The following is a 12,480-nucleotide window of genomic DNA, read 5'->3' as shown; positions in this document are numbered from 1 at the left end:
TTTTTTCTGCTTGCTCTTCTATCTTAGTAGTATTGAGAGATTTGTCGGAAGACAATCTGGCTTCCATCTCTTCTAGTCTGCTTCATTCCCCTTTCAGTGTATTTCTGATATTTTATTATTAATCATAATAAATTGTTTTGCAGGTTTTGAATTGTTTCCAATGCTTTATCAATCTTGTTTGATTGCTCTTGTAGTGCTTTCCTGACTTCTTCCTTGTTTTCCTCCACCACTTTTCGGAGCATTTGAATTTGTTTCCGTATCGTTCTTCTGAATTCCTTCTCAGACAAATCCAAAACCTGCTCTTCCTCTTCTGGGGAGCCTTTGTCTCCATCGCATTTGCCTCAGTTACTCTTTTCTGTTTTTGTACATGTTTTGAGATCATTTGTTGTGTCTGAGATCTTTTGTCATTTCCAGTAGTTATATGGGTTTTTTAATGCTTAAATGGATGTTTGTTGTTGTGTTATTAAGCTTACTGATGTCTCCTGGTGGAAATGATCAGGAGACAGGCCTCCCTTTTTGTAAGTAATGCTAGGCAGCTGTTATTGACTCTTGTCTCAATGGTGGAATATTATGGGGTATACTTGTAGCTTGGCTATATGGCCATGATTGCTGTCTCTTCTTGGGTAACAATGGGAGAAAAAGCTCCCACCTCCAGGAAAAATGTGTAATCAAAAGGACCAAAAGCAGAAGCAATATAAAAGCAGAAACAAAAAGCAACACTTTGAAACAAAAATAAAACTGTGGCCGACTTTCCAGTCGCCTTGCTACACAGACAGTGTGTATGCACCATAGAAGCCTCCAGCAGTGGGTGGGAGGATCCGCTTGCTCAGGCCCCTCCTTTAGTCATCACTGTGAAGCCACACAGATATTGAGAAGTTAACGGGAGAAAGATTGTCTACTAATTTTGTCTCTGAAGGTCAGTTAGGTATCTGCATGTGCACAGTGTAATTCTCGAGATAGGTGTGCCCTGTTATGTTGGGGTTTTACAGATTGTTCTATGGTTTGTCAGGCATGACGGGCCTGCTTTTTTTCTTGCTATGTAGGCCTCCGACCCCAAGGCTGATGTCGTAAACAGCCACCAAGCTCTTTCTCTCTGTACTGTGGGGTCAGTGCTGGACTTTTTTTTTTGGTGTGGGGGGGATGCACCCACCCGCCTGAAGGTGTCTGAGCTGGGCAAAGGAGGTGTGACAGGGAAGAGGAGGAAAAAATGTATAGAATCTTCTGCACCTCCTTTTGCAAATGTCACTGCACTGCTTTTAGCGCTGGTTCCCTGTGCTGGTCTTGCTGCAGAGGGAGTCCCAACTCAAGCTATTCCTCACTTGCAGTATTTTCCTTTATATTGTGATTTTTCAACTTGCACATGCAGGTAAATGGCATTCTGGATCTTATGGTAGATCCAGAGCTCAGGTGTTGTTCCATGAGCACAGTTTCTCTGGGTTTTCAATCCCTTCCCCACGGAGCCTTTCCTACCTTGCTGTCTCTGCCACCGCCCAAACCAGAAACCATATTCCCTCACTTCTTATCAGCTGGATGCTTCACTCTCCACTTTAGTCCTCTGTAGCTATGTCATGTCACTCACTGTCTCTTGGCCCAGGAGTCCTCATGTGTTGCCATACTGCTGGGCAACCAGGTCTCTACCTGAGTTCACAGGAGTCTACTGAACGTGGTCGGACTTAGCGCTCACAGCTTCATCCTCCTAAGTCTTGTGCCTTTAGGTGAATGACGCCTTTTCACTGTCCCAGGACTGGTGCAGAGAACAGAGCTGAGAAAATAATGGGAAGGGTGAGGGGCCAGACCATGAGGACATGGCTGCATCAGATCACGGATCTTGCATTATTGGAAGTCCTGCCCAAAGGCACCCCAGTGCTTTCCATAGTGAGAAGGCACAAGAATATATCCACATGTGTTCAGGCCCCCAACAAGCTAAGAATAAAACCTCATAGGCAGTGCCCAGTCAAAGTTAGGCCCCCCTCCGGCCATGTCTATGGGGTACTTCCTTGGCTGTGGTCCATTGAGCCACAGCTTCTCTGCAACAGCAGGACATACTCCTCTGTCAGCAACCTCTCAGCTTGTCCATACCTGTCAGTGGCTCCCAGTTGCCTGGGATAGCCTGAGCTTAGCCCTGCCTGAGGCAGGAGTGTGACCTGAATGCCCTCAGCAGCCTCATCAGATCCCTCACTGACCAAACTCAATTGGCACAGCTCAACAAGTCCAGGATCAGTAGCTGCCCCTCCCCAGGTTCTGATCAAGGCTATGCCTCAGTGACTGAGTGGTCCAAGGCAGCTTCCCTTTCCATTCTGGCCCTCAGTTTCCCCATCTCTATCACACAGGAGTTACATGATTTCAGAATTTCCACTGACTCAGACCCATCCACATTTCAGGATGGGGCTGTTCTACTGGGAGAGAGACTGGGGGCCAAAAACTCCCTACTTATAGTCCCTGAGGTGCCTCCAAGACCTCAAGGTGTTAAGGCTCAATGAAAAAGTCAGCAACCTCCATGACACCAGCCTCTGAGGACCTTGGTCTAATGAGAGAGGCAGCTCTTGCACATGCCACGGAAGTGTTGGGAGTGTGGGGTGTTGGAATTGAGGCTGCCTGAAGGAGACAGGATGCAGGGGAAAGACCAGGTGTGGCAGTGGCCTACTGCTTAGACCAGAGCACTGGAGCGTGAATCCTGCCTCCATCATCTGTGTGATTTTAGCAGCACTTAGCCTTTCTGAACTTCATTTTTTTCCTATGTAATTAGAATAAAAATGGACTGACAGTGTAGGATTTGTTGCTGTTGGCTGTCTTTCCATCTGCCCCTGACTCATGGTGATTCCAGTGACAGCAAGGTTGGATTATGGTGACCATTGGGTTTTTATAGGTTAGTTTTATGGAAGTAGAAGGCCAGGTCTTTCTTCCTGTTCTGTCAGTCTGGAAAGTCTGCTGATATCTTTCATTACCACAGCAACAAACAGGCATCCACTGAGATGATTGGGAATTGAATCCAGGTCTCTCACATGGAAGGCATTGAATAGTATATGTGAAATACATCACCCAAGGCCCAGCTCTTGATGAGCAATGTAGTTAAAACAATTGCTTCCTTTACAAACATTTTCCTGAGCATGGACACTTCCAAACTTCCTTACATCTTCTTCTTTACCCTCATCCCTATGTTCAGGCCTCTTGTCTGAGTCTGCAGTAAATGTTGTCTCCCAGTCCTCCATCACACCCCTTCCTTCTTGATAACAAAGCCTAAATCTGTAGGAATCTCTCCCACCACCAGCCCCAAGGTGACCCATCTTCAGCTCAAGGTTAAATTCTAATTAGCCTGAGCCAATCATGATGGACTTTCTCTATTGACTCTGATTGGATTAAAGGCAGGCATGTGATCCAGTGCTGACCAATGAGATGTAAGGGAAAGTTATGGGGTGGGGGTTGCTTCTGGACAAGGTTTCCTTGGCTCTTCAGAGGGAATGGAAATATCTCTTCTATGTCTCATGGCTGGCTCTACACATGATGCCTGGAGCTGTGGCAACCATCTTACTGTCATGAGAAGAGTCAGCCAAGTGTAGACCACCGCACACTGAAAGTGAAGAGAGCTAAGCAAATCATAGACAAGGACTGATTGAATCCTTGCTGGCAATTCACATTCACTCTGGGATTCTTGTCAGGGGATAAAGGACCTAACCATGAGGAAAAAAATCACCAAGCTGGGGCAGTCGAGTTATGTGCATGGAAACAGTCTCTTTTCCTTGCAGCCAAATGCTTTCCTCAGAGTCAGCTTTTGAGGGGGTGGCAGTCAGCTCAATGTCTATTTCCTCAGGGGTCTTTATGAGTTGGTCAGAGAGCTGAGGAAGGAGGCACAAGGCTGTAGGAGAGGCCCTCAAGGGATAGGGAGTCAGAGGAGGGCATCTGGTCAGGACAGTTCCTCATCTTAGCACTCAAGTTAAGCAGGCCAGCTTGGTAAAAGGATCTGGTGATCCAAAGCTGGGTGGGAAGACCAGGGCTCCTACTAGGATCTGCAAGTGGCTCATGAGGTCTAAGACTGGGATATTCAGAACTTGTGGCCAGAGGCAATCCAGGCAGGGCCTTGAATGCCAGGTCCCGAATAGGATTCTGCCATGGTCAGTTTCTGGGGTCAGGGTCACAGCTAACCCTGCTTACCCTCAATGACAGATAATTGGGGGGATGCCCAGGGAGTGAAGGGAAGACTCCAAGGGTCCCACAACCCTCTTCTCTGGCCTCAGCACACCAAGGAAGAAGAGAAATGTCCATATGTAAGAGCCCTCGGCACGGAGGCCTGTTCTACTAGCTCATTCTCTCTTGAAATAAATGAAGTTGGGAGTGGGGCCGGGGTGGGTTGTTATATTATTTATTTGTTGGAAGCTGTGGCAGCACCAGGCCTGACCTTTAAGATTTTAAATGCAGCATTTCAGGCAGTGCCAGCAGGAGGAGAACATGGGCTGCAGAACCAAGTTATCAAGACAATGATGCCATGTCAGACTAGAAACTCAGCAGCACAGAAGGGGACACACAGCCCTAACTCTGCCCACCCTATGTGGTGACAGAGCTGCCCTGCCCGAAGGGTCTAGGAAAGCCTTGGCGACTCCAAAACGGCACAGGGATGTCAAGGTCTGCCCTAGAGAAACAACAGGGACTGGGGTCTTTTCGACACAGGAACCTAGCTCTGCAGGGTATGCTAAAGGAAGCCTCCAATGGCTCCCCAGTCCCATGCCAGGAATAATGTCAAGAGAAACAGTTATACGTCACAGTACAAGGAAAGCCAAGTGAGGAGTGACTCTTCATACAGAAGGTATTGAGCACTGGGGTTGGGGTCTGGGCCCTGCCTACAGAGTGAGTACAGCTAGCCGAAGTGTGGGGTTTGCTTCCCAACCTCAGGCCTCAGTTTCTCTGTCTGTACAATGGGATCAAGGGGATTTCCAGGAACTTCTATGGCTGCCATATGCTCTTTCCAAGTTAGGGAAGCTTGGAAGGTCCAGAGTGCTCAAGAAGATGGTCCCATCCAGGCTTCCCACCCCTACAGGAACCCCAGTGGCCCAAAAGCTCCCAGCCCCTCAAAGCCACCTTTGCAGAAGTTCCTTCCCCAAAATGCCAAGAAACCCCAAACCATCCCAATATGAACAACACACAGGCCCTGAGAATGCCAAGAAAGCTTAACAGTTGTCATGACTATCAAAACTCATAGGTGAAGACTTACAGAGCCCCCAGAGCCAGCACCCAGAACAGGGTACCCAGACAGTCTCATTTAAAAACCCCACCCTCCAGTGGACAAAAAGTCACCTTTAAAAGGAAGAGACTTCACTGGAGATGCCCAAAATAGAGGCAAGTACAGGGATCATTCAATCCGAAGTTTGTTGTTGTTGTTGTTAAGTGCTGTTGTGTTAGTTCTGACTCATAGCAACCTGTGTAGGGTTTCCAATGCTTTAAATCTTCACAGGAGCAGAAAGTCTTATCTTTCTCCTGAATCCAAAGCTTATACACCCCAAAAGGATGCCCTGTAGCTAACTGACTGCATGGATATCTTGCTGAGGGCAAGGACCCCAAATGCACAGCAGATACTCCGGGGGTGTCAGTCTCCAGCCCCTTGAGTGTGAAAATGAGAAGCACTGGCTCTGGCTCAGCTCCAAGAGGAAATGATGCCAGCCTAAGGTCACACAGCAGGGTTTCCCAACCCACCTGAGCCCTTGCAGTCAAATGCACTCCTCAGACCTTCATAGCCCATCTTCTGCATTTTTCACATGCTATTTGCAAAGACGCTTGGCTTCAAAGGACTCACCAAACTACTCAAATCCCAGAGAATCTAAAATGCCATTCAGTTTGCAAATTTGAGTTACAAGGACGCGCAGCCTCTGTGTGTTTCCTTTACAGACTGTCATCATGCCAGTTGGTAGATGATCAAACTTTCCAGCTCAGTCTTAACTCGGGCTGTTTCTGACATAAAGTTTGCAAAACATTGGTCCATACAACCAGGCAGCTTTATTCCCCACTGGCAGCGTTTACTCAGCTGAACATTGGCATACCTCAAAGGCGGGTACAGAGAGTGAGCACTGGGAGTGCATCCTGGGTGCAGAGATATAAACTGTGTATATATGCACACAGGCGTATGCACACATACATTCTTATTCACACCGCCATATGCCTAAAACTGTGCAAACATGTGAGCACACACATACCCATTCCTGTGCACACAAGCATACAAACTCCACAGGACAACAACAAGGGTGCATATTCACACATAAACACACATACAAGCACATGTGCCCTCACATAATGAACACACATGCAAGCACACGTCAACGAACACACCAAACACATGCACATAAATATGCGCACAATCACAGGTTTGAGTACATACTACATGAACACATTTCCACACACAAGCTCACACACACAGGCTGAGGTAGGAGTCAAGCACAGGACGAAAGATCCAGAAAGCCCCTCAAGTCCCAAGTGTTGGTAGGGCCTGACTGAATCAGGGGACAGGTGTCTGGCATTCAAAGCACAGGCTCAGCTGGACATGCCCTTATCACAAATTCCCTAGGACCAGACATGGCCTCATGACCTTTCATACCCTACATCCTGCCTACAAAAGGCCAGTCTCAGATCATGTGGAGCCAAATGACCAGGCCTTTAACTTCTTTAAGCTAACCTCAAGAGAACTCTGTGAGGCCCTCAACCTCCCTAAAGGCTTCTCAATCTATGTGGTGACCCGTACCCTCCCCAACCCTCCTTAGCCACAGGCAGTTCAGGAGGTACTTCAGGTTACAGCACAAGAGAGGAAGGGAAAGGGAAAAACAAAAATCATACATACACTTCCCACTGGGAATACGAATATTGATTCTGTAGCTTCTTATTTAGACAGTAGGCACCAGGAAGAAAGAAGAAGAAAAAAACCCAAAAAACCCCCACAACTGACATGAAGAGAGTCTCCCCAGCTGAAGAGAAGGACGTAGCCAGCAGTGGGGAAGTCCTTACCCAGCTTTTGGAGTACCCCAGGTCCCAGAGTGCCCTCTCTCCAGACCTTAGGCCCTGAGGCTGACTACTTAAAGACTCAAATCATCAGGTCTCGAGGCAAAGCTCTAATCAGGAAGCCAGAATGCCTTTGGAGGGGCTGCCAAGGGCAGCAACAGCAGTCACAGCCTAGGGGAGGGGTGTGTGTGTGTGTGTGTGTGTGTGTGTGTGTGTGTGTGTGGCAGTAGTGAGGCTGGGAAAAAGAAACCCTGGTATGGTGCCTTAGGATAAGCACTGGACTGCAAAGTTGGTTTGGGCTGTAAGGTTAGTGGTTCAAACCCACCAACCTCTCCTCAGAAACCCTACAGGGTCGCTATGAGTTGGAACCAACTGAACAGCACTTAACAACAACAATCCTTCAGATGCCAATACTCTACTCCACTGGATAATGACCCTTGCCTATTCTCCTTTGACTCCCAAATCTCCAGCTGCCCCTTAAAGAGTTTTCAAGCAACACACCCTCAAAAGCCTGGTTCTCTAGCACCCAGGCCCCCACCTGTCCAGATGGTCAGAAAACCCAAGTATCTATAAGGTTCGAGTCCTCTGAAGTTCTGTCAGGTCTGACAAAGTTGCTACGGGATTTTTGTCATACATGTGGGTCCTTCAGAGGATCCAACCTCAGGTTTCCATTACTGTCACAATGATCCTTCTCTAATACTGGAATCTGGAGAGGGAGTTCCTTCTGTCCCACTCCCCAGCCCACCCTGCCATATTGTTGCTGTTGAGTGTGGTTGAGTTGGTTCCAACTGAGTTTGAACCGCTGATCCTGTGGTTCAAACCGACCTTGGGGTCTAGTGCTTTATTCCATAGCACCACACCAAGACTTCCCTTGCCAGGTTAGCCCAGTCATAGTTCAAAGCTTTCATACGCTGCTGTCAAGTTGATTCCAACTCATGCGACCTCATAGGAGAACTGCTCCATAGACCTTCCAAGAGTCCAGCTTTTTACAGGAGCAGACAGCCTCATCTTCCTCCCAAGGAACAGCTGGTAGGTTTGAACTGCCAACTTTGTGGTCAGCAGCCCAATGCTTGACTCATTGTACCACCAATGCTCCTTTTCAAAGCCTCAGGGGAGGGAAACCCCTGGGCCCAGGCTCCAATACTGCCTGTATGCATGTGCTTGTGAGTGGATGTAGGCACTGGGCTATAAGTACCAGGCCAGTAGGGCAGTCTTGACCTAAAGAAGGTCCCAGGGTTGCCTGAGACCCAGAAGAGGACAGAGGAACAGAATGGGAAACCTGGCAGTGTTCCCTACCATAGCCAAGCCAGTCTGTGGGGAGGGAGGGAGGGAGGTGCCCCGAGTCTGTCCTCATGGAACTGGTATCCTATGTGGGTGGGCAGAGCCTGAAAAAATGGCACAGTCCATAGTTATAGGGAGACCTATGGAAAGTATGGGTATGAGATTGTGAAGAAGGGGCTCTAAACCGCCCCCTGTGAAAGCACCGAGTATAGAGGGCAAAGCAGACAGGATGGTGTTTAGAAGTGCTAAGAGAAGACTGGTAAGTGGGAGTCCATCAGGCTGCAGCATTGGGGCCCGATGCTAATGGTAACAAGAGCCACCGTGGTGTCCTTTCTGCCCATCAGATGCTATACTCCCTCCCATTAAACCACCAGCTTCTTAAGGAGATCTATAATCTCAGCTGGGGAAACAGTGTCAAGGTCATTCCCATGGAGAGGACCAGCTCTGGAGGTCAAAGCTTGAGCCCATAGGGCCTACCCCTGACACTTAGCATGACTCCAAGCTATGCCCCAACTCAAAGACAGACAAAAATGACTAGAAATGCTCATTCTACTCATGGGGACAGATGGAGTCAGTCTCTCCTTGGGGACACAGTGTGACAAAGGATTTGGAGTGCGACTCACCTCGCAGACTATGAAAGGACTTGTCTTCAAACAGACTACTTCCCTTCTTGGGAGCTAGCCTGACTCCACTGGCCAGTAGGAGGCATCCAATGAATACAGCATCCAGAGCCGGCCCACAGCCCTCAGCACCAGGCAGGATCTGAGCACCTGCAGCTCTGTATCCCAGCAAAGAGACAGAAGGACATAAAGCCTGCCTCACTCCCCCTATAAAATCTGTAGCAAGTTGTTGGGGAGACGGGTAACCCAGGTGTGTGTGTTACCTTCCTCCAGCAAGGACAACCACAGGGAGGTGGAGACAGGCTCAGAGGCCCAGACAGACACACACACGTCACCCACCATTAACCGTTGCCAGGCTGACGCATGCCCCGTCTCAGGCAGGGTTCCCCGTGTGTCCGCTCAGGAGAGGAACATACCCTCTCTCTGTCATTAATGTCCAACCTCTTAGGCCCCCTGCTCAAAACACACCCAATCCCAGAGGAAGGGGGGCATTGGTCATCACCATCACTGGAGCACAGCTGTGCCAAAGAGTGTAGCCAGTTGGGCAGCTCAGAGCAGGGGCAGAGAAACCCAGGGATGACAGAGACCCAAGAGAGCGAACAAAAGAGGCTGGTAGGGCAGGGTGGGCACAGGGAGATTGATGCAAGAGAAAAATAGGAGGTCCCATAAAGGGGGTGGGAAAGCAGGAGGTGACTCTCAGGTTATGGAGAGGCAAAGACACAAGGGTAGCAAAGCAAGGCGAGCTGCCCCTCAAACCAGCAGCAGTTCTGTTGGCTGGCAATGGTCTAATCTAATCGGAAAAAGGAGGAAACAGGTGAAAGGGAGTGTGTGTGCTCCGACTCCATCTCCGCTGCCCCCTGCAGACATACATGTAAGCACACACACATTTGAGTACAGGTAGCCTTTGTATTTGTAACCCTGGTCCAGGTCCAAGTGGGGCGAGATGCCCCTGTCCTAACACCAAAGCCCTGTATCCCCTCCAGTGGTAACTCCTCTGCCCTCCTCAATCCAGGGGCAGCTTTGGTTCACTTTGCTTGACGGGGAGAAATGCACTCTGCCAGAGGGATTACAGGTAGAATAGACCCCAAATCAGTGCTTGCATAAAAGGCAGCAGCTTACAAAGCTGAACCCCTTCACGCCGCCAGACATCTCATGAGGAAATGACTTTCCCGATGGAGGGTTCGTCCTCCAATCCCATGAGGTTGAGGGTCTTGCTCCCTACTTCAGAAAGCCACCTGTATTGAAGTTTCATCCAGCATGGCTTGGCTCCAAAATGGCCTGGTCAAAACGACCTAGGAAAGGGTTCAGAAAGGCCACCTTCCCCTGAGCGGTCCCACAGAGACCTCTGGTCCCCAAGGCAGCCTCAGCCTTTCATGTCAGTTCAACAAAAGCCCCAACTCTAATCAGTCAAAGGCATGTGGGGGAAGGGGAGACTCACTTGATTTCCTCCCCTTCCTCTCTCCCAGGATCAATGGGCATCCACATCTGCAGGGACCAGGGCAACAGAAGGGCACTGGCTATCATGGCAAACCTGCTTCATCGTCACACCATTTGTCACCTCCCCCCAGACCTTTGCAGTTCCGCAGCTCCCACTCCCCCATTCTTGCTCCCTAATTATGGTTTGCAAGACATGTCCCAAATCCTCAAATTAGCTCCAACTATACCAACAAGAGGAGAGCATCCAGCTGAAAATGTGCCGCTGCCATCAAGCCCGCCTCACTATCTTCTGGCTGGGGGCAGAGGGACAGGTGTCCATTCTGGTCAGGGTCTCACAATAGCTTTGAGGTGGGCTTAAGCAGACCCAGCAGCTATCAGGCCCACTGCAGAGAGAGGGAGCGATGTAGGGGAGAAGTGAAAGGAGACACTACTCAAACCTTCACTCAAGGAGCTATGAAATGATTGGGGGGGGGGGGAAGAATTGTACCTTGGTCTGTGCTTAGCTTTGAGGAAGAAAAAAACAACCACCACATAATGCTTTTGCTCTCTTAAAACACTGTGTTTTCACTTCATTTTCATGAAAGCAAATGAAAAGACAAAGCACCCACCAGCCCTGACTTCCATACGATTCTCTTCTCCCTGTGCACCCCCACCTCCCACAGATACACACAAAAAATCCAGACCGTTGACAGAGGACACGTCCATGTAGCATCTATAATTTGCCAACTGATCACCCGCCTGAGCACAGCCAGGCTGCGCAAGGAGAGAGATATGACAAGACAGAGAGAGACCCAGAGAAGTGCCTTTCCCGAGTTTGTCTGTCCCTGGAAGAACCTACAACTCCAGTTGACAGGTTTTGTGGCAAAACTATGGGTTCCTACTCTTGGGCAGAATTGGTCTAATAACACAGAGTCAGTCTCTTCCATTCTCTGAAGCCAGATTCTACCCCTTGGCCACCAGCAGCCAGGTTACCAGTCAGGTTACTCATGCCCAAAACCTCAGGCTCCACCACCGGTGATGGGATCCAGGGACAGGTGGACTCAGGACAGATAACAGACAGCAAGGCGGTCACTGTTTCCCAAAGTCACTAGAACAAGGGGTGTCTGGGCATCACACAAGGCTGGGCATGGAGTCCACAGAAACAGCTGTTCTAAAGTCCACATGTAAAGTCCACATGCATGGAATACCCACTCCAGCCCCAGACACATCTGGCCAAGCTTAATCAAAGGAGGATACCTGAGTTTTGGGGCTCTTAAAGAGAGCAAGAATCTTCAGAAGGACCACAAACCAGTAGAAGCTGGCAGGGCCAGTAGATGATTTCCCCTTTGGTAGCAGCAGCAGCAGGGATAGGCAAGGGTCCACCTTCTGCCATCCTCCTCCCTACTCCTTCACCTTCCAATTGGGCTTTACAGGACACCCTCCCCCCAGGTGGAAGTGATGGCCAAGAATATGGAACATCGACCCTTTCTATGTCACTGGTCACATCAAGAAGATGCTCCCATCCTCTGCTTCCAGGTACCCCTCAAAGGAAAAGGCCCATTAAGATATGTGTTGATGGAAGTGCCCTTAAGCGCCAGCTTTTCACCAGGAAAGGAACGTGGGGTAGACGCATCGGGTAGGGGTCGCTGGCCATCCCCTCACCCAACCCTGGGTGCTCCTTTTAGAGGGTTACCGGCAGGGAAATCAACTGGCAAACTCGGACCTTTCATCCCAAGCCGGGGGCTTCGAGCTCGAGTCGTGCCTGGTTGTGAGGCAAGGGGAAGAGGCAGGGGCACCACCGGGAAGTTTCGCGACGCAGTCAGAAGCGCTGGGATTGCGACTGCCCGCCCTCCAGGACTCCAAGAGCGGGGAGCAGTAGAGAGGGCGGGTGGCTGGTGGGGGGGGAGCAGACGCGAGCCGTGGGGGCGAAGGGGATGTGCAAGGCTCGTCCGGGGTCCCACGGCCGTCTGGGGCCACTTACGTGTGCTGCTGAGGGAAGCTGTAAGCAGAGGCGCCAGGGGCGGCAAGTAGCGATAGCAGCGGCAGCAGCAGTACCAGCAGCGGGGGCCCGAGCTCCGGGCACCCGGCACCAGGGCCGGGCCAGGGGCGCCAGGTTTGCGCCGGGCCGGGCCGGGAGGCGCCGCAGGTCCGAGCCGGCACCGCCATGTTTCCATTCAAGATGCGGCGC

General features: G+C 50.2%; 1 protein-coding gene across 1 annotated transcript in view; it reads right to left on the bottom strand.

Annotated features, from left to right (window-relative positions):
- Window positions 1-12,458, bottom strand: part of CACNA2D2 (calcium channel, voltage-dependent, alpha 2/delta subunit 2) — a 155,434-nt gene extending 142,976 nt beyond the window's left edge. Inside the window, exon 1 of the mRNA XM_006873646.1 lies at window positions 12,274-12,458. Within this exon, the coding sequence (XP_006873708.1) occupies window positions 12,274-12,458 (185 nt within the window). The remainder of the gene's footprint in view (window positions 1-12,273) is intronic.
- Between the last annotated feature and the right edge of the window lie 22 nt (window positions 12,459-12,480).

The sequence above is a fragment of the Chrysochloris asiatica genome, unplaced genomic scaffold (genome assembly GCF_000296735.1).
Source record: "Chrysochloris asiatica unplaced genomic scaffold, ChrAsi1.0 scaffold00246, whole genome shotgun sequence".
NCBI classification, from domain to species: Eukaryota; Metazoa; Chordata; class Mammalia; order Afrosoricida; family Chrysochloridae; genus Chrysochloris; species Chrysochloris asiatica.
This window is presented reverse-complemented; position numbering and strand designations above follow the sequence as displayed.